The 20,735-nt window shown below is 59.2% G+C and overlaps 1 protein-coding gene across 2 annotated transcripts; it reads right to left on the bottom strand.

Moving 5' to 3' along the window:
* Positions 1–683: 683 nt before the first annotated feature.
* Positions 684–20,458, bottom strand: NRBP2 (nuclear receptor binding protein 2). 2 transcript variants are annotated; one of them, XM_065751507.1, is made up of 18 exons: positions 20,297–20,458; positions 11,505–11,627; positions 11,230–11,331; positions 10,723–10,812; positions 10,383–10,423; positions 10,213–10,307; positions 9,574–9,597; positions 9,253–9,336; positions 8,702–8,757; positions 8,249–8,344; positions 7,123–7,255; positions 6,901–7,003; positions 6,721–6,771; positions 6,410–6,545; positions 2,773–2,826; positions 2,348–2,411; positions 1,491–1,546; positions 684–777 (listed from the first exon to the last, which is right to left on the bottom strand). In XM_065751507.1, exons 1-18 carry the CDS (start codon positions 20,411–20,413, stop codon positions 709–711), a joined length of 1,494 nt encoding a protein of 497 aa, XP_065607579.1. In that variant the 5' UTR covers positions 20,414–20,458; the 3' UTR covers positions 684–708. The 2 variants fall into 2 exon arrangements, with proteins under 2 accessions (XP_065607579.1, XP_065607580.1); XM_065751508.1 differs by having other exon boundaries at positions 11,236–11,331.
* Positions 20,459–20,735: the final 277 nt, after the last annotated feature.

Genomic DNA, 20,735 nt, shown 5'->3' with positions numbered 1-20,735 from the left:
TTCCCCTGAAGATGCCATGGGATTTTTGAAGGCCGGGAGACGAACAGGGAAGTGAAAAAGGTTCTGATCAGCACCGGTGATATTTCTGCTGTTCCCCGCCTTGGGATCCAGCTGGTGGGTTTGGATTTCCACAGTTTCTTCTCCTGCCATGCCAAGTCCAGTTCACAAGACGTGGACTTCTAATTGAAAGGCATCACAGTGGTTATCTGCGCTCGGGAAACCTTAACAGAACAGCAGGAACTGGAGATAAAGAATGGAGCGTGGCAGACTGGAAACTGTGCTGGAGCTTTCCTCTCTTCTGCACCCATCACCAGCTGGCAAAGAGGGAAAAATAAAGAGCTTAGGACCCGCAGTGAGAAAAGCTTATCGCTCCCGGAAGCAAATTTATCGGTCTGTGGGACTCTTGCAGCAGCTCCACATCTTCACAAACACTGTCAGCCCGTGCCCTCCAACTCCCCCTGCATTGCTGCTTCAGGAGTAGGGGCAGAGCACGTGCTCGTGCAGAGGCCGTTCCTTGTGTTTGCCGGTTGCTGTTCCACTTGCTGTTGTCTTTCCATGCCACAACAAAGGCGTACACCTCTCATGGACTGCAAAGATTCAGCCTGGAGTGGCCCGGCTGGAGGAGTTGGTTCCAGAGCCCACGGTCGCTCCTTGCTGGGTTACGTGCCCGTCCCCATAGCGCAGGGACCCCGCTGCCCCAGAGGTGACTCACAGGGGAGGAAACCGGTGCTTGTGGAAGGCATTTTCCAGGAAGTTAGCCAGCTTCTCACAGTCATCCTAAATATAGAAGAAAAAGCAAGCCAACAGATTAGTTTGCCATGCTTTTTCCAGCACGCAGGAGAAAGCACTCTGGTGTTTCAGTTCCGAGCTGTGCAGTTGCTGTGCTCAGATGAAGAAAAGAAGGAAGTCTAAATATATATATATTTTTTTTCCCCTGGGCACACTCACATGTATTTTTCACCAAGTGAAGCTAACCCTTTCCTTGTCTGATGTCAATGCCCAGAATGAGAACCACTTCAACACTTTGCCTACAGCCCCTGCATTCCTGACTTGTCTTCTCTGTCCCAACGACTGCACAGCTCTGCATTCCCCCTTGGGACAATCTGCAGACACCAAGGGGGAGCCTGGAAGTGCACTGCTGGTGTACGTCACTTCTGACAGGGAGAAATCTGCAAAGTGACCTGGGAGCAACACGGGCTGGTGGCTGGTGGCTGCTTTTCCCCGGCACCGCTCAGGTTTTCACGTTCAGAAACTCAGTGAGTTGATGCAGTGAGCGTGGTGACCCTGTCATCACTAGATGGCTGTCCCTTCAAAACAGCATCAGCAACGTGCGGAGCCCAAAATAATCAAACAAGGTCACTCGCTGCAAGGGCAGCCTGGGCCATGTGGGTGCTCCTGGCTGCAGATGGGGAATATGGCATGAGGAAACGTGCTGCTGCAGTGCACAGTGCGTGCACACGGACGATGGCACGGCGTACAAGCAGTCTTACCTCGTGGATGAACCCGTAGTGCACCAGCTCTGTGGCAAGGTCCTTGGAGTTATCAGCTGCAGAGAGAGGGGACAGTGAGAACACCGGTGCATCTCAGCTCCTCCTCTCCCAGCAAAGCACACCTCTCCAGCCCGCAGCACGGCCCCTCATTGCTCATTGCTGGGGCCCACAGAGCAGAGTGAGCAGTGAGTGAGAGCTGATCACGGCCCCAGGCAGGACTGAGCTCCAGCCCCACATCGCACACAGCACAGCGCCTTGGCACTGGGTCACTGTGAGCTCTTTGCTTTGCTTTGGCTCGGCATGAAAAGGAAGCAGGCCACCTCCTGCAGGTGGGAACACGAGGAGCTGGTGGAGCAGCAAATCCCAAGCAACAGTTTCCAAGCTTGGTGTTTTTGTGCCGTCTGCAAGGGACTCAGCTGTTCAGCCTGCAGAGGTCTCCTGCACACCTTAGGAAGGAGCTGCTGCATTGGACAGGCCCCAGAAGTGCCCTTTCCCAGACCCATGGGGTCCCCCTAGAGAAGAGTGCAGCAGCTCTTTGGAAGGTGTTGTGGAGACCGCCCCAGAGCTGGGAAAAGGGAAAGAGGTCACTCATTCACCGCTATTGCCCCAGTCACACATCTCTGGGTTACGTGCATGCTCCTGGCCACGGGGCTCGCAAAATTCACTTCAGCTGCAGGTCAGCACCACATGCCAAAGGGGACAAGAATGGTGCCACACGAATGTGAAGTTTGGTCCGCTCTCCCAGCACAAGAAGGAGAGAAAAGCGGAGTGCAAGCACAATCTGTGCCTAACCCTAACCCTGAACCTGGCCAGGACTACAGGGCAACGCTTCATGCACAAGAAGCAAGGAGACCTACTGGGCAGCAAGTCGTAGCTCAGCTGTCGGTGCAGCTTGTCCTCCAGGATCAGCAGGAGCGTGAGCTGCAGAGAGAAGAGAGAGCTCTGTACATTCATCTGTAGGAGACAGTATCAGTGCTGGAAGCTGCTGGCAGGGCGGGCAGGGGGTGCTGGTCAATGCCAACACGTCTTTGGGGCATAGTTTGGGTGACTCAGAGGGATGCTCTCTCTGTTAAACTAGAAAGAAGCAGAGCTAAGAGGTGTCCAGACAAAGACATCGTGGACTGCTGTAGCAGAGGGGTCTGTTGGCTTTGCTCTTCTTTGGGCTTCTTTGGTTCCAGAAAGAAAAGCAGGTCCTTTGGGTGCTGCAGCAAACTGAGACCAAGCTGTGCCATGGTGCAGAGAGCAGATCCCACTCTGCATTCTGGTGGGGCTGTGCACTCACATGCCACTGAGTCTTGTCCTCGTTCAGCTCCAAGTTGCATTGCATCTGCACCACCTGGAAGAGGCCAAAGTGAGCGTCAGCCTGGACACAGCCCCTCGAACTCCCCCAGCTCTGCTTTGCTCCTGTTTTCCAAGCATGGCCCTCAAAATCCTACTTAAAACCCAGCTACCAGCCTGACCTCCTCTGCCCACATCTCCAGGAGCTGTCTCAGAAGAACAGCTGAGGGTTTGTTGAGCCCAACACCCAGTTACAAACTGTCATCAGCTGATGAAGGGTTGGGTGGGAGCGCTGTAGGAGATGCAGTTCTGGGGCAGCATTACATCAGGAGGAATTCCTCTGCTTCATTTGTCAGGGAGGGTTTCCCCTTCAGGCCCTGCCCTAAGTCTTGGTTACATCTTAGTGCTGAGCTTTAACTCAGTGTTTGTGTCCCCGAGGGATGACAAATTCTTAAATCAGACAACAAACAAAACCCAAATGTCAAATATTATTGGAATGAAGTGAAGTTCCTTTTGGAAACTCTGCAGCACATTCGGGTTAGTCGGATCAATGCGGCTTTTTATTCATAGGTCAGCTTCAAGCTCCAGCATGACCACACGCCCAAGGTGGGTGCCTGAGATCCTTTATGTCCAAAACTGCCCCCAGCTGCCCCACATCCTGCACATACCACCGAGAACACTGATGATATCTCACCCCATGCAGTTTGATTCACAGTCTGCTGCGTTCAAACAGACCTTAGCAGTCTCGGGGAATGAAGGGCGGATGGCATTTGGCTGCTGAAGAAAGCAGTGCTCTGGGGAAGCACAGTGAGTTCTCACCCTGAGCTGCAGCAGAAGGCAGCTGGGCACCCTCTGAAATGGGCATTTCCATCAGCCCTCATCTCCTGGAGCTGGCCTTGCAGTTTTGATGCAGCTCAACTGTTTGGCTCTGAAGCATGGAAGGTGACGGCTGAGCTGTGAGCTGTGCAGGACCCACACGTCAGCACTGCCTCTCTTATCTCCTCTCCCTCTCACTTCTCTTTCTCATCTCTTCTTCTGCTTCTCACACCTCTTCAGCTTGCTAAGTGGAGCAGTGGGGATGGAGGCCTCCATCAGGCTGCTGAGCTCCGACGCCTGCAGACCACCACCTCACTCCACGCGCTCCTGACTGCCCTCTGCCACCTTCCCCAGCCTGGCTGCTCTGCGACCTCATACCAAAGAGGTGAGCCCACGAGTGGTGTGGGCTGCAGGAACATCCAACGGGATGACGTGGACATATGGTCCAGGCAAACTGCTTGAGGAGAGAGGTTGGACATCGAGCCTCAACTGCCATTCCAAGTGAAAGCACACAACCCATTGTTCAAAGCTCTTTGGATATATCTGCGTCGTGCAGAGACCCTGACTGCGACTCCTGCCAGCCCAAGCTGAGACACTGAACCATTACGGTTGGAAAAGACCTCCAAGATCCCCACGGCCAACCCCAGCCCCTCCCACCGTGCCCGCTGACCACGTCTCCAAATGCCACGTCTCCACAGCTCTTGAACACCTCCAGGGACGGCGACTCCCCCACCTCTCTGGGCAGCTGAGCCACTGCATGACCGCTCTTTGGAGGTGGGATGTTTCCTAACATCCAGCCTCACTCATCCACACAGGACCACGATGCTACCTCAAAAGTTCTACAGCAACCTAGAAAGCACTCTGTCCCACACAGGTTCATAACAGAGTGAGGAAATATCTCCCTGCAGTGCATTTAGGAAGCCTAAAGAGGCTGGAAACTTTCCACTCCCATCATCACTCCCACTCAGCAACACGGGTTCTTGACTGTCCCGCAACACTTTTTGGATGGAGGCCATGCGACCAGCAGCACCAGCACCCTCTGCATGGCACTAACAATGTGGCTGAAATGCGCTGCTATTTAAAAGCCCACAGGTATGCTCCTCCTGTGCTCAGAAATGCTGCTCAGGGGCTGGCTGCCCCCAGCTTTGTCCATGGTGTCTGCTGGGAATCCTGCTGCCGCCTCCCACAGCGGTCAGCGCTGCAGTCGCACTCCCCTGGCACTTGCAGGTTTGTCCAGATGCAAGTTTTCATGAAATGAAGCTCTGAGGTCGCTACTCCCCTGGCGATGGAGTAAAATCCATGTGTGTTTTTTAACCAGCTGCTGAGCACGCCGGTTAGCCAGGCCATGCACTTCCAGAACTGGGGCACTGGATGAAAACGTAGCATCCAGCAAATGCAAAGGGGGAGATGACATAAATGCTTGGGTTTACATTTCCATTCCTCCAACACATCCGACCGAGCAGTGCAGCACTCTCTAAAAATAAGCACAGAGCACTATGAATAAACCATAAGGTAAGTGCTCTGAGAGCTGCTTCTCCAGACACGATGGAGCTGCTGGCACAGACACTTTGAAGGAGGCCTTTCACAGTACCCTGCAGGAATGAGAACGACGTTGGGGCCTACGTAGCATTTTTAGCATGATTTCAGCACGAAGTTGCATTCATAACACCCACAAAGACAGCGCCATAGGCGATCGATGACCAATGACTTGATAGCATCAGTGCAGGGAAATACCCCATGCAGGGAACAGAATGTTGTTTTAAGAAACAGAAGGGCACACAGACCTGTGCCCAATGTGTCAGCAAAGTGCCCGTACTGCCCCCAGTTTGGGGCCTCCGACAGAAGACGTGGATAAAATAGAGCGAGCTCAACGGAGAGGTGGCAGAACGATGCAGGGCTGAAGCACTGGGAGGGGAGGCAGAGGGAGCAGGACCTGCTCTGCTCTGGGGGAGCCCGATGGCAGCATGCCCATATCTGGGTGCTGAGAGGATGGAGGAACCAGGCTCTTTGCAGAGGGAAAGGAGAGAAGGGACAGACTGAGACGGGGACGTTCTGCATTTGACCCAAGGAAATCCTTTTCCATGGTGAGGATGGTCAAACAGTGGACCAGGGGCCCACAGAGGTTATTGAATCTCCATGCCTGGAGGAGTTCAAGACCCTGTTGGACTCCTGATGTTCCTCCCCACCTGAGCAACTGCATGGCAGAGTGAGACCCAGCACTGGATACCAAATTTGGGTCATGCAGCAGTGATTAATCCCAGGAACCTGCTCCTGAGACAAGAAGTGGATTCAGCATTTCAGAGTGCTGTCAGAGCCACTGCGCCCACCCTTCCTGCAAATAACCCTTGGACAAACACAGGATCAGAGACGCTGAGTGAAACCCAAGAACTTGGGAGACAGAGATCATCTCACAGAGCCAACTCCTGGCACCTGAAACTGACTCCAGGACACTCATAACACAGGAAATCGTGAAAGAAGACTTTAAAACTAAGCTGCCACCACAGAATCACTGAAAATCAGAGCTGAAAGGGTTCAGGACACCGTCCTACAGAATCATGGAATCATTAAGGTTGGAAAAGACCTCTGAGAATATCAAGCCCAACTGTCAACCCAACCCCATCATCCCCACTCACGGAATCGTCAGACGATTAAGGTTGGAAAATAGCTCCAAGATCCCCACGTCCAACCCCAACCCATCCCCACCGTGCCCACTGACCACGTCCCCAAGTGCCACATCTCCACAGTTCTTGAACACCTCCAGGGATGGGGACCCCACCACTTTCCTGCTCCAATGCCCACTCTGGTTGTTCCTGGCCTGACCTTACCTTCCTGGTCTCCACATCAAAGGTCTCCGGAGTGGGGGTCTTGGCTTTCTGAGGGTCCTCTGGGGGCTGAGAGAGTGCCCGTGGGAGGGCATGGGGTCTGGAAACAGCGAAGTTCATCAGAGGGTATATCCCATTCCTGGTACGGACACAGAGAGAGGACACAGCCAACTGAGCCCTGTCCTCCTGCTGCCCCGGTGAAGGTCTGCTCGTCCCCGTGGCGAGCCACAGAGGGCCTCAAATGAGCAACTGAGCGTGGTCCTGCCCGTGGGACGCTCCATGTGATGGGGTCTGGGGACGTGCCCACAACCCACCTGACATCTTCTAGGAATTTGTCGAGCTCCAGGAACGAGACCTCGGAGTACCTGGGAGGGAAGGATGGGAATGTCACTGCGGGAGCGGAGGAGAGCAGCAGGAAGGGCTGCCGTGCTGACAGCGTGGTCAGGGTGGATGCAGATCCTGGCCTCACACCTTCTTGAGTTCCAAACCCTCACCTCCACTGTGCTCCAGGCCGACCCTCACGCCGGATCTCTGCCATCACCATGTTCAGGTCCAGCTCTTTTATCTTCTCCTCCACCACGTTCTCCGGCATCAGATCTAGGGCAGAGCCAGAGAGGGGCATCACTGCCATTCACCCTGGGCTCCTCCATCCCCCCAGCTCCGCTGGGCCAGGAGCACAAGCTCAGTGGGGCAGGGCACTGTCTCCTGTTACTCACACTGGTTGTTGATGAAGCAGTGTGCTGCCAGCAGCTTCAGGGAATGGACCTCGAAGAGCACGCGGTGGAAGAGCAGGCTGTTGGCCGTCGGCCGCTTGTCAGGATTGAGGGTCAGGCACGACAGAATGAACTCCTGAGGATCAAACACAGAGCACGGACTGGAGGCAAAGTCCCATTCCGTGTCTATTCCTTGATAGCTCTTTTGGAGAAGAATTGGTTCCTAATATCCAACCTGAAGCTCCCCCGGTGCAAGTTCAGGCCAACACCTCCCATCCTACCCTACCTCATAGGATGCCTGGGAGGATTCTGGAATCACACAAGAGGATGTGGGGAGTTGTTGGAATGTTTTCGGGATGAGCACAGAGAGAAACAAAAGATGCACGCTGCTGTCTGCACTTTGCTGGCTGAGCCCTGCACTGGACACTTCAGTCTGCCCTGTCTTCTACCCGTGAGACCCGGTGTAGGGAACCTGCTTTGGCAGGGGGGCTGGATTCGATGATCTCTTGAGTTCCCTTCCAACCCCTATGATACTATGATTCTCATCAAGCCCTGTCGTTCAGACACTGATAAGCATTTCTCAGATCCCCTCTTGGCCTTCTCTTCTCCATGTTCTCAGCCTGTTTCCATCAGGGGATGTTCCAGCCCCCTCCCATCTCTGCAGCCCTCTGCTGGGCTCTGCTCCCTGTCTGCCTCAAACTGGGGAGCCCTGCCCTGGGCTCCAGCTGTGCACTCCCCAGGGCAGAGCAGAGGTGGAGAGCACTTCCCTGCCCTGCTAACCACACTCTGTGCGATGTACCCCGGGGTCCCATCAGTCTTCTTGGCCACCAGGGCACACTGCTGGCTCATGGTCAGCCTGCTGGCCACCGGGACCCCCAGGTACTTCTCTACAGAGCATGCACACGTGTGCACCTTCTGGGATCTGGCACCCAGCCTCATTGCTGGCCCCCGTGGGACAACGTGTGGGGACAACACCTCGTGATCAGCTGAGGAGGAAGGACCCCGGTGTCCTCCAGCCTGACAAACTGCTGCCCACTGCTCCCGGGAGGTTGCTCCAGTGCCACCTGAAAGCTGTGGGTCCAGCTGCATCGCAGAGGCTCCATCCCACAGTTCAGCTGCTCGCACTCACCCTCATGTTGGGATCATCCAGAGAATGCCGTGCCCGCATGATGGCCTCCTCCGAGACCCGCGTGTCGCCGTTGGTCTGGATCTCCAGCACTGCCATCTGGAAAAGGAGGAGCACAGTCGTGTCTGCAGGCAGCCAAGCCCTGGCTCGGTTCTCGGGGCCCACTTCTCTACCCCAGTGCTGCACAGGCAACACTAATGGCCCCACATCCCCCCTCAGAGCAGCACCGTTTGTCCCTTTCCCATGTGCTCCCCCTCCCTGGGGGTGACACAGCCCATGGAGGTTGGGCCAGAGCAGCAGTGGATGCTCTGCTGGACCCAGCAGTAGTGGCTCCACCTCCACCCACAGCTCACAGCCAGGTGTGGGGAGCTCCCGGGCAGCCAGCAGGCTCCACTGGGCACTGCCCTGCCCCATCAGTGGGGGTCCCGCAGATTCCCAGGCTCTCCAGCTCCGTACCTCCAGTGCACACATCCCAAATGAGAAGATGTCCACAGCGGTCCCGTCGGTCTTCTCTGCAGAACCAAACCAGCAGCCCATCAGCCCAGCTGTACTGGGACTCCTACCCCTCACCAGGAGCAACCTACATCCCTCCCCACCTATGGACCCCTATCCCCAGACAATCCTGTCCGTGCCCGCTTCACTATGCCAGCACCCAGAGCTCTACTCAAACCCTTCTCATTGACTCAGAAGACTCAAGATGGGGCTCACACTCTGCGTGTGCATTTGGCACGAGGACTCCTTGCTCCTTTTTCCCACTCACAGTGACGCTTCCCACGCTGCTGAGCTATGGCTTTTCAGACAGCGATCCGCAGTCGTGTGCTGAGACCTCGTCCCGAGCCACCGAAACCCAATGCTCAGCCCACTGCTGTGCGATAGCACAGCTATCACAGTCGCAAGATCTCGTGGCTGAGAGCTCAGTCCTGAAGGCCCCACGCTGCAGAGCTGCAGCAGCCACACACTGCACCGCACCCCTCCCACAGCCCCCCCGCAAACCGAGCCCCACTCACGGCCGTATTCCGGGGGAAAGAAATGCAGATTGCGCAGCTCCTCCCTCTCGATCCGGATGGGGCTCCGCAGATCATCGGGAAGGGCTGCGGGGCAATGAGAAATAATGTGAGCCACAGCTCTGCAGTGAGCACAGATGGGACTTGGGAGCATTGCCCTGCCCGAGCAGACACCAGCGTGGCACCACTCCCCCAGGAGATGCCTCAGCAGTGGCCGTTCTCCCCCTGCTTGCGGCCCCAGCATCACTCCCTGGTGCCCACGGGGGACATCACGCACCCGGGGACGGGATGGATGTGCTGCAGAGGGAGCAGAGGGACACTCACCGTTTGCAAACACCCTGTGCCACACTGCCAGTCAGCGGCGATCCCAAAGGAGACAAGCGAGGAGGTGCAGAGCAGGGGACACAAACAGAAGACAAGGTAATGCTACACCTCAGAGCCCTGGAATCACTGAGCTTGGACAAGGCCACTAAGCCCATCGAGTCCAACCCCAGTCCGTCCCCACCGTGCCCACAAACCATGTCCCCAATCTCCAGGGCTCTGGAACACCCGCCGGGATGGTGACCCCACCACTGGGCAGCCCGTGCCCATTTTTGACCAAGCATTTTAAGACACATTCCAGGGCCTGGGTGTCTTCCTTTAGTGAGAAGCCCAACACTGAGCACAGCACTCGAGCACAGCCTCACCACTGCAGTACGGAGAGGTTGCCGCCCCTCTCCTGCTGCCTGCACTACTTCTCATACCACCCAGGATGCCATTGGTCTTCTTGGCCACCTGGACACGCTGCCGGCTCATGGTCAGCCAGATGTTGGCCAGCATCCCCATTTCCTTCTCTGCTGCAGGGCTGCTGCACACATGTGAAGCTCAGTGACCCCTCAGGGGACCCTCAGCTCTTACCCCCTCCCCACAGCTCCCCACCGCCCACCCCATTCACAGCCCCAGAGCTGCGGGGCCGCGTCCTACCGGAGCCGATCTTGATGAGCCCGTTGTGCTGGATGAAGATGGTGTCACTGGTGAGGTTGCCGTGGATGATGGGGGGCTCACAGGAGTGGAGGAAGCTGGGGGGCACACAGCTGCCCTGAGCACGCTGCCCGACCCAGCCCACAGCAGCACGGCCGACGCAGGGAACTCACCTGAGAGCAGACAGGATCTGGGTGCACCAACGCTTCCAGGCCTAGGGCAGAAACCAGAGCTCTCCATCAGACAAACCAGGCCCTGCCTATCCCCCAGCAGCTGGGAACCCAGCCCCTCTCTAGCCCTGCGGGGACCACTGCTCAAGGATGAGTTGCAACGGTCTCTTTTCCAGTCATTACTCAACGAACACCATCCGAGCTGAGAACCTCGGTGGTGCCATCCTCGCTGTCACACAGAGCTCTGCAGGGCACCAAAACCCAATGGGAGCGTGGACAGACACACCAGGCACAGAGCTGCTCCCCTCACGTGGATGCCCTGACGTGCTCATAGGGAACCTACCCTGGCGTTCATGGCCTTGTGGTTTTTCTTGGTTTTCTTCAGGAACTGTTTCAGGCTCCCCGACGACACATATTCTGTGATGAAAATGACCTGGGAGGGGACAGAGGTGTCAGTTTCCTGCCCCCCTTGCCCAGCTCATGTGCTGCACCGCGTGAGGCTGAGGGTGAGCAGCGCTGCCGAGGTGTCCTGGGGGACCACAGGATCACCGAGGTTGGAAAAGACCTCCGAGGTCATCGAGTCTGACTGCCAACCCATCCCACCATGCCCACTAAACCGTGCCCTGAAATGCCACATCTGTTCTTAAACACCTCCGTGGACGGTGGCTCCTCCACTCCCCTGGGCAGCCCGCGCCAACGCCTGAGCAGTTTCAGAGAAGAAATTCCTCCTCACTTCCAACCTGAAGAAGGGGAGCCCTGGGAGCAGGGTGAGCAGGGGACCCCAGGATCCCACCGCCACCCCTCCCAGCCCGGCATCTGACCCCACCCATCCCCCTACCCATCCCCCTACCCGTGCCTTCGAGTCCTTCACATCCAGCCAGTATTTATGGAGCTTCACGATGTTGGGGTGGTCCACCAGCACCAGCTGCTCAAACATGGTCTTGATCTTCTCCTGTGTGCGGAGAGGGAGAGGACAGATGAGGTGGCAGCTCGGGGACACGACAGGACACCACGGAGAGCAGGGGAAGGTAGGGAGCAGCTCCAGGTCAGGGGAAAGCTGTTTTGGGGATACAGAAGACACAGGGGGCTGTGGGCACATGTGGGCCCACCATGAGGGGTGATTACCTCGTGTGCTTTGAAGGCCTTCTTGTCAGTGAAGAGCAGCTCATTCCACACCACCTCCACTCCTTCCTCCGTGTCCATGGCGAGGAAGGTGCTCTGGATGCCCGGCATGTTCCCCTGATTCACCTGCAAGGCACAAGCATTCGTGAGGCCGCCCATGAGCGTGCCCTGCCCGCAGCCCCCACCCCACTGACAGTCACACACGGAACAAGATGATGCACTACATGGATGTGGATGGATCTCCTACCCCTGATAAGGATCCCTGCCCACAGGAGGCTCAGGCTGGGGCATGAGGAGCCCCCAACCCACTGCCTGCCCCACACAGCCCTCAGGACTCCCATTCCTGGGGGCTCAGACCCTTAGGACACGAGGGTGCAGAACGGTGCCAGACACTGGGAGCAGCTCCCAGCACAGCAGGATGCCACCGTGACAGCCCCCTGCCACCCAGCTCCAGAACAGACCCCATGTGGACCCCACGTCCCACGCTCTGAGCGGATGAACACGCTTACAATGGACAGAGCAGGCCGGAAGGTCCAGACCGACTGAAGGCATAACGTCATCCTTGCCAGCACCCCAGGCTGACTGTGGCCAACCCGTGCCCCGGGGTACATCTGATGAGCTCTCACTCCTGAGCTGTAACCCCACAGACAGCAGCTCTGCCATCACCACAGCTGTGAAGCACACCCAGCACCCCGCTGCAGCAGTGCCGCCACGTCTGCCTGCGCTTCAGCAAGGCCCCTCACGTCATCAACATCCTTCTCTCCGAACTGGAAAGATGTGGATTTGATGGATGGATGAGGAACTGTTTGTGTCCGGAGAGCGGTGGTCAGTGCCTTGATGGATGGAGATGAGTGATGAGTGGTGTCCCCCGGGGGTCAGTCCTGGGACGGTGCTCTTCATCAGCGACGTGAGCAGTGGCACTGAGGGCACCCTCAGCGAGTGTGAGGATGACACCAAGCTGTGGGGCGCGGCCGCCCCAACAGAAGGACGGGATGGCATCCACAGAGACCTGGCTGCGCCCGCAGGAACCCCGTGAGCCAACCATACCCTGGGCTGCACCAGCAGATGTCCCTGCCCGGCGCAGGGCAGTTGGGCCAGCCGGCCTTTACAGGTCCCTTCCAACTCTGTGTGCGGGGTTCAGACCGCTCTGAGTACCCCCACACACGAGCTCTCCCGCAGCCCCCTCCCCCTGCAGCATCCATCGTGGCGCGGAGCCCCACAGGCGGATGAATGCGGGATTGTTCTGCTGCTGCTCGGGGCTCGGACGCCGTGGCACGGGGCAGCTCGTGGGCACAGGCACTGCGGGGAGCGTGCAGCAGCCCCAGCTCGTTGGCAGGGAACAGATGGGCACTCGTGGCCCAGTTCCTGCTGCCGAGGCACAAAGTGCTTCTATTCCTCTCTCCCCGTGCTCTCGGGCTCCGCGTGCCACACGGTGCAGCCAGCTGGCACGAGCTGCCAGGACCCCGTGCAGTCTGCAAGGATGGGGGGAGGGGGGGGGGGAGGGGGGGGGGGAATGGCTTTAAGGTAAAAGAAGGGACATTCGGGTTGGATGTAAAGGGGAGATCACTTCTCCCGAGGCGGTGCGGCCCTGGCACTGCTGCCCAGAGAAGAGTGGGTGCCCCATCCCTGGAGGAGCTCAAAGCTGCGGAGGGGGCCCTGAGCAGTGTGAGCTGGGGGGGCACCCACCCCACTGCCTTCCCCACCCCCTTCCAGCTCAACCAGTCCGCGGTTTTGTGGTCTTTAAGGGCCCTTCCAACGCATCCCATTACACAGCTGTATGATCTTGGAGTCTGTGTGCTGCATGGCAGCAGGACTTGCACCGAGCAGCAGCCCCACGCACTGAGCTCCTCGGCTGCAGCAATAAATAACTGCTGTCTGTGATGGCAGAGGGCAGAAGGAGCGGCCACGGTCACCGCTGCGACCTCACCCCCATCAGCTCTGTGCACTGAGGGCAAAACTCCTCCTGCACCCGACCGGGAAATTCAGTGCTCGGGTTCCTTGCAGCAAGGCCCTGGCAGGAGCTGGGGAGGTGTGGGGAGACCGTGGGGACGGGTAAGTGGAGGTTTACCATAGATCAGATTGCATCTTACAATAAATCGCTCCTTTTGTGCTTCTCACGTTACGGAGGCTGAAACAGCAGACAGAAAGGTTTGGTAATGGGAGTACCACGGCCTTGGGGGAAGTCCAAGGAGGATGGAGTATCAGGAGGGCTGGGAACGCTCATCCAAGCCCACCCCCCACTCCGTGCAGAGATGCTGATCCGACCCAACCCCCCCCCCGGTGCCACCTGAAGCTGCTTCCTCGCATCCCATCACCTTCCACCTGCAAACAGAGATCTCTAGAGGTCCCTTCCAACCCCTCCAATTCTGTGATTCTGTGAACCCCTCCACCGCAACCTCCCTTCAGGTCCCTGCAGTGATGGGGTCAGCCCTCAGCCTCCTCCTCTCCATCCCCTGCTCCCCGTGTCTTGTTGTTGTCTGCTCCCTTCTCCAGCTGTTCTCTGCCCGTGCAGCCTCACCAGTGCCGCATCTCCCACTTGCAGAAACTCTACCCAAAGCACTTCCAAAATCTGGCACAGCTTCACTGTTTTGTCTCCAAAGCAACTGAGCAGAGCAAAACCTCAGCGCTCAGCCCGAGCAGCACAGGGTCACGTCACCACGCTGGGCTCCCCAGGGCAGGGGGCTGCAGGGTGGGCACAGAACAAAGCTCGCCAACAGCAGCTGTGCAGGAGCACTACGTGCCTCTGCTGTTTGCTGACCACGGGCATCTGCTGTGCCACAGGTCCCAGCCCCACGCCACGGAGCTGAAGCCCAGCTGCAGGCACGGGGGAACACGCAGGCGATGCTCACAGCGGGCACAGCTCGCCCGGCTCCTCCTGACACCGCCGGGATTTCCTGGGGCTGAGCAGGGAATGCTGTGCCCCAGAGAGCAGAGCAAATCCCAACGCTCCCCTCTGCTCCGGGATCTCATCAGCCTGGAGAGAGCAAAAGCTGAGTGTGGGTTTTTGAGACTCTGTTGGGGTTACGGTTGGCACAGAGCTGCGTGGGGGCACCTCTTGTGCTCCCTGAGCAGCACATGCAGGGACGCAGTGTGGTGCTTTGGGGCTGGGGGAGAGGGAACATGGAAATGATCCTTCAAACTATGCAAGAGGGAAAAGAAAGAGGAGCTCAGATGGCTGAGCCACACGGACAGCTGCGCTGCCCATCTCAGCTCCCTGATGACGGACAGCACGGGCTGCATGCGGAGCGCAGCTGGAGCAAGATCCCCACGTCCACCCCCAACCATCCCACCGTGCCCACTGAGCACGACCCTCAAGTGCCACATCTCCACGGTCCGGGAACACCTCCCAGGACTGGGAGCGACTCCCCCACTGCCCTGGGCAGCTGTTCCCACTTCTTGAGACGAAATAGTTCCCAGTATCCAACGTGACCCTCCCCTGGAGCAGTGCGAGGCCATCCGCTCTCATCCCGATGCTGTTCCCTGGGTACAGAGGCCCACCCCCCCCCCCACTCCAACCTCATTTTGGGGGGTGGGAGAGAGCGGTGAGGGTCTCCCCTGAGCCCCCTCTGCCCCAGGGAGCGATGTGTGAGCTCACCTGGCAGCAGAAACCAGCGGGCTGACATCCACCCACTGCTGCCTGCGCTGCGCAGCACAACAGCCCAGGACGAGGGATCTGAGCTGCCAGATAAACCTGTTTTCTCTGCGTGATCGTGTTACACAATGGGCAGGTGAAGGGAACACATGAGATGGAAAATATTTTGATCCCCGTGAAGCATTTGATCTGGCTCTCACAAAAACAAGCCCTCGGTACGAGTCCGGAGCCGGCGGTGCGGAGGGTGAACGTGCTGCCAGCTGCAGGACTCAGCTGAGCCCGGGGGGAAGAGTGCCATGCGCAGTCACCGTGAGATCTGCCACGGCTTAACACTGAGCACGGATGGAGAGGAAGGGTTGGGTGCCGGTGAACAACCCCTGTCCCGCACAGGGGGACCTCAAAGAGGAGAGAGGTGGCAGAACCACGGGCAGAAGCGAGAATCACAAAACCATTGGAGTTGGAGAAGCCCTTCAGGATCACGGAGCCCAACCCCAACACATCCCCTCCAAGCCCGCTCTCAGAATCACACCATCACTGAGGTTGGAAAAGCCCTCTAAGATCACCCAGCCCAACCATCAACCCAACCAGCTCAGGAGCAGCGGGGGCCGGGTGCCCTTCTCTCCACGCTCAAGCCTGCCCTTCCTTCTCGGCCTGCAGCAAACCCTGGGATCCCCGACCTCTGTTCCACTGCTGGGAGGGCACAGAAGTATTTTTCCACTGCTCAGATAAGAGCCAGGCACAATGCTGCAGGCTGGAGGCAAGGGCTGGCTGGAGCTCCAGGGCAGAGGACGTACTCCTGAAGGGCAAAGGAATCAGAATCATCACAGAGCCAAGGGATGGTTGGGTTGGCAGGGTCCTTCCAGATCACAGAGCCAAGGGATGGTTGGGTTGGCAGGGTCCTTCCAGATCACAGAGCCAAGGGATGGTTGGGTTGGCAGAGTCCTTACAGATCACAGAGCCAAGGGATGGTTGGGTTGGCAGGGTCCTTCCAGATCACAGAGCTATGGGATGGTTGGGTTGGCAGGATTCGTACAGATCACAGAGCCAAAGGATGGTTGGGTTGGCAGGGTCCTTGCAGACCACAGAGCCATGGGATGGTCAGATTGGCAGGGTCCTTACAGATCTCAGGGTCCCTGCAGACCACAGAGCCATGGGATGGTTGGGTTGGCAGGGTCCTTGCAGACCACAGAGCCACAGGATGGTCAGATTGGCAGGGTCCTTGCAGACCACAGAGCCATGGGATGGTCAGATTGGCAGGGTCCTTGCAGATTACAGGGTCCTTGCAGATCACAAAGCCATGGGATGGTCAGATTGGCAGGGTCCTTTCAGATCACAGGGTCCTTGCAGATCACAGAGCCCCATAAAGTGTGCGGGGAGGGCATTTTCACTCTCGCTGTGAGCATACAGCTCCAACCACAGGTGAACCTGCAGAGTGCCGCCGCGCTTCTGCCCTGAACACGAAACGAAGCTCCCGAGGGCGTGCTGTGCCACGGCTGCATCGGGGCACAGCAAGGAAGGAGAGGAGGGGCACCTGAGGGGCACAGCCGCGCGGCTCCTACGCACGTGGGCACCAAAATTACCTGCGTGCAAAAACAAGCCTGGGAAAAACAGGAAGGCACAGAACACGGAGAGCCCTGGTCATTTTAGCAGCCCTCCTTGGCGTGTGGGTTGGGGAGCACAGAGCTGCGTGTGTCTGGGACGCGGTGAGGACGGGAGCAGATGGGCAGCGAGGAGCACACAGCTGCCAGCGTTGTTCTGGTGGAGAAAAGGGGTGGAAATAAAGCAGGAGGAAGGACACGTTCCTGCAGCCACCTTCCCCAGGCAGCTGAGAACAAGGAGTGGGATTGTTGCGGCTGGGGAGGAATAAGGGATCCTGGGGAGGGGGAAAGCTGCACGGAAGGCAGCCCTGAAACCAACGCAGAACCGCCTCTGCGCATCACCCACACGGACTGGGAGGGGATGAGGAGGAGGACAGCCTGCCAGCAGAGGTCACCCATGGGTGAGCTGTGCCATCCCCTGCCAACAAACAGCTCCGTTCAGCCCCGGGATGCTTACACCTCCAGCTGAGCACAGAGCACTGCAGTGCCACGGAGCTGCCTGCTCGCTGGGCTCTGCGTGCTGCCGGGTGCCCAAGAGATAAACAAACTGCCCCCAGATGTCCCAAAACGTGGGGGAAGGGAAACACAGACGGTGTGTGAAGAAGGAGCCCCGTCCTCCAGGCTCCTCGGCCGTGGAAAAACAAAGCACAGCAAAGCAGCCCCGAGCCCTCGCTGCCAGGAGGGCTGGCGGCAGCGTGGCAGTCAGAAATAGCTCCGGTGGCAAACACTGAGTACCTGGAGGCTTTCCAGCACAACACATCACGGAGCTGCTTACCCTCCCTGCAGCCTCCAGAGCATGGGGAAGGTGCAGTGCCTCGCTGCACGCGGATGGGTAGGGTTATTTCCCTGCGTCCTGTTAAATTTTGGGGTCTTTGGGGAGCCACGGCGACGCTGCCCCACTTTGCAGACGTCTTTCTCCTGCTTTCTCCTCCTGTTTCTTTCTCTCCTCCTGTTTCTTTTTCCCCTTTTTCCCTCCTGCTGGGTTTAGAGGTGAGCCAGAGCTCAGAGTCCAGGGCCCTCTGTCCGTTCAGTCATTAACCCTCCACCAAAGGGCAGTAACGCTTTACCGAACAGAGAGCAGAGGCAGCGATGGGCGCCGTGGGGCGGAGGGGGCAGCAGCCCCTTCCCCATGGATATGTGTTTGCAAAAGCAGCACCCCAGTATAAACTCTACGAGTTTCAATAGGGCCAAGTGTCGGGTCCTTCATGTTGGTCACAACAACACCAGGCAGCACTACAGGTCTGGGGAGGAGGAGAGGCTGCAAAGCTGCCCGATGGAAAGGGAGCTCGGTGTGCTGATGGACACAGGGCGGAATATGAGCCGGCAGTGGGCACAGGTGGCAAGGAAGGCCGATGGCATCCTGGCCTGGATCAGGAATGGGGTGCTGAGCAGCACTGGGAAGTCATCCTGCCCCTGTGCTCGGCGCTGCCGAGGCCTCACCTCGAGTGCTGTGCTCAGTGCTGGGCACCTCAGTACGGAAAGGACACGGAGGTGCTGGAGCAGCTCCAACGAAGGGCAGCGAGGCTGGGAAGGGCTTGGAGAGTGTGCCCTACGAGGAGAGGCTGAAGGAGCTGGGGCTGGTTGGTGTGGGGAAGAGGAGGTGAGGGGAGACCTCACTGCTCCCTTCCAGTACCTGAAAGGTGACGGCAGTGAGAGCGGGGTTGGGCTCTGCTCACTGCTGACAGTGACAGGACGAGGGGACACGGCCTCCCATGGCACCAGGGTAAGTTTAGGTTGGAGATCAGGAGCCCCTTCTGTACAGAGGGGTCGTTCAGCACCGGGATGGGCTCCGCAGGGACGCGGTGCAGTCACCATCCCTGGGTGCGTTCAAAACCCGTTTGGCTGCGGTGCTCAGGGCCGTGGTTGAGCAGAGGGCTGTTAGAGTGAGGGCGGCGTGGCTGAGTCGTGGTTGGACTCCATGATTTTTGAGGTCTTTTCTTCAAGCCCCTCCAAACCTGCCAGGCTTTGCCGTGCTGCAAACAAGCCCGTGCCTTCTGAAATGGAAATGTCTGCAGCACCCGGCGGGGAGAGCAGGGGGGGGAGGGGAGGGGAGGAGAAGGGGACTTTATCGCTGCACCCCTCCTGAGCACGGACTCCGGAGCAGGGCTCTCCCATCACTCTGGGTCCAGCACTGCACCAGCACAGCACCATACACACAGCACAGCACAGCACAGCACCATGCATCCAGCACAGCATGGCACACCCAGAACAGAAACGTGCCCCCAGCACCATGCACCCAGCACCCAGAAGCCAACAACATGCAGCCAGCAGCATGCTCAGCACCCAGCAGCACGCCCAGCACCCAGCAGCATGCACCCAGCAGCATGCACCCAGCAGCACACCCAGCACCCAGCAGCACGCACCCAGCACCCAGCAGCATGCACCCAGCAGCATGCACCCAGCACCCAGCAGCACACCCAGCACCCAGCAGCACGCACCCAGCACCCAGCAGCATGCACCCAGCACCCAGCAGCACACCCAGCACCCAGCAGCACGCACCCAGCACCCAGCAGCATGCACCCAGCACCCAGCAGCACACCCAGCACCCAGCAGCACACCCAGCACCCAGCAGCATGCACCCAGCACCCAGCAGCATGCACCCAGCACCCAGCAGCACACCCAGCACCCAGCAGCATGCACCCAGCACCCAATGGGATGCTGCAGTGTGCGTCGGGCCCCTGGCAAAGCCCCTGCGAGGCTTTGATGTGATGTAGTGGCGGTGGGGAGAGGCAGACCCGTGACCCACGGGCGTGGGGTGGGACACGGGAGGGGCAGCTGAGCCGTGCCTCAGACTGGGACGAGGCCGGAACAGGGAAGTGGTGGAGTCAGCGTCCCTGGGGGTGTCCAAAAACCGTGGAGGTGGGGCACGTGGGGACACGGTCTGTGGGGACGGTGGGGACGGGCTGAGGTTGGATGTGGGGTTCTCAGAAGCGTCCTCCAACCTTCCTGAGTCTGTGAGTGTTTCGGGACGCGGTCCATGGGCGCAGCGGTGATGGGTCGGAGGGCGGACTTGGTGACCTCGGACGTCTTCTCCAACCTGAACGTCTCTCTGATCTCTGACTCCGATCAAGGGACCCCCAGACGCCGGGCAGCCCGCCCGGGACCATTAGCAGGACGTTCAGAGCGGGATTACTGCGGGTTGGGCCCTTTTCGCCGTCCCACCTCCGCCCGAGGCGAGGATTTACCCCCGCTCCGGTGCGCCCCGATGGGGGCAGGGAGGACTCGGGCTCCAGGGGACATCGCACGGCGCGGGGAGAGAGGGGCCGCGAGCTGACGCCGGAGCTCCGTGGGACGCGGAGTGGGCACTGCGTGAGGACTCCGCGGGGCCCCGAGCGGGAGGATGGGCTGCGGCGGCCCAAAGCGCTCCTCCGGTGAGGACGAACCGGATCCCACGGCCCGGGAGCGGCGGCCACAGCGGTGCCCCGGGATCCACCCGCGGATACCGCGCTGCGGGGACACGGAGCACCGCGGCCCGGAGCTGCCCGCCCCGCAGCACGCCGAGCCCCGCTCCGCACCGCGCTCCCTCCGCACGTCCCCGCTCCCGCACCGCCCTCCGGCGGATCCCGCAGCACCGCCCGCACCCGGGGGCTGCTCCCGACCCCCACCTGCTCGCGGCGTTTCTGCCATCGCCCGCACGGGCTCTCCTCCAGGATCTCGCTCTCCTCCTCGCTCTCCTCCTCCTTCTCCTGCGACAAACGCGCGTCGGGCTCCGGCACCGCCATCCCCGCACCGCACCGCTCCGAGGTGGACGGATCGGGCTCAGCCCCCCCCCCCCCCCCTCCCTCCCCGCTCCGACGTGGGGCCGCACACGGACCGCACACGGACCGCCCCACGGGGAGAGGAGGGGCCGTCCCGCACAGCTCCCGCCCCAGGGCTGGGAATCGCGGGATCGTTGGGGTTGGAACAGACGTCCGAGGTCCGTCCCCGCGTCCAACCCCAGCCCGCCCCACCGTGCCCACTGAGCGCGTCCCCAAGTGCCACATCCCCCCGGTTCCGGAGCGCCCCCAGGCTCGGGGACTCGCCCACCTCCCTTGGCAGCCCGCC

The sequence above is a fragment of the Cyrtonyx montezumae genome, unplaced genomic scaffold (assembly GCF_038088225.1).
Source record: "Cyrtonyx montezumae isolate F1298 unplaced genomic scaffold, pur_monq_1.0 scaffold_74, whole genome shotgun sequence".
NCBI lineage: Eukaryota > Metazoa > Chordata > Aves > Galliformes > Odontophoridae > Cyrtonyx > Cyrtonyx montezumae.
This window is presented reverse-complemented; position numbering and strand designations above follow the sequence as displayed.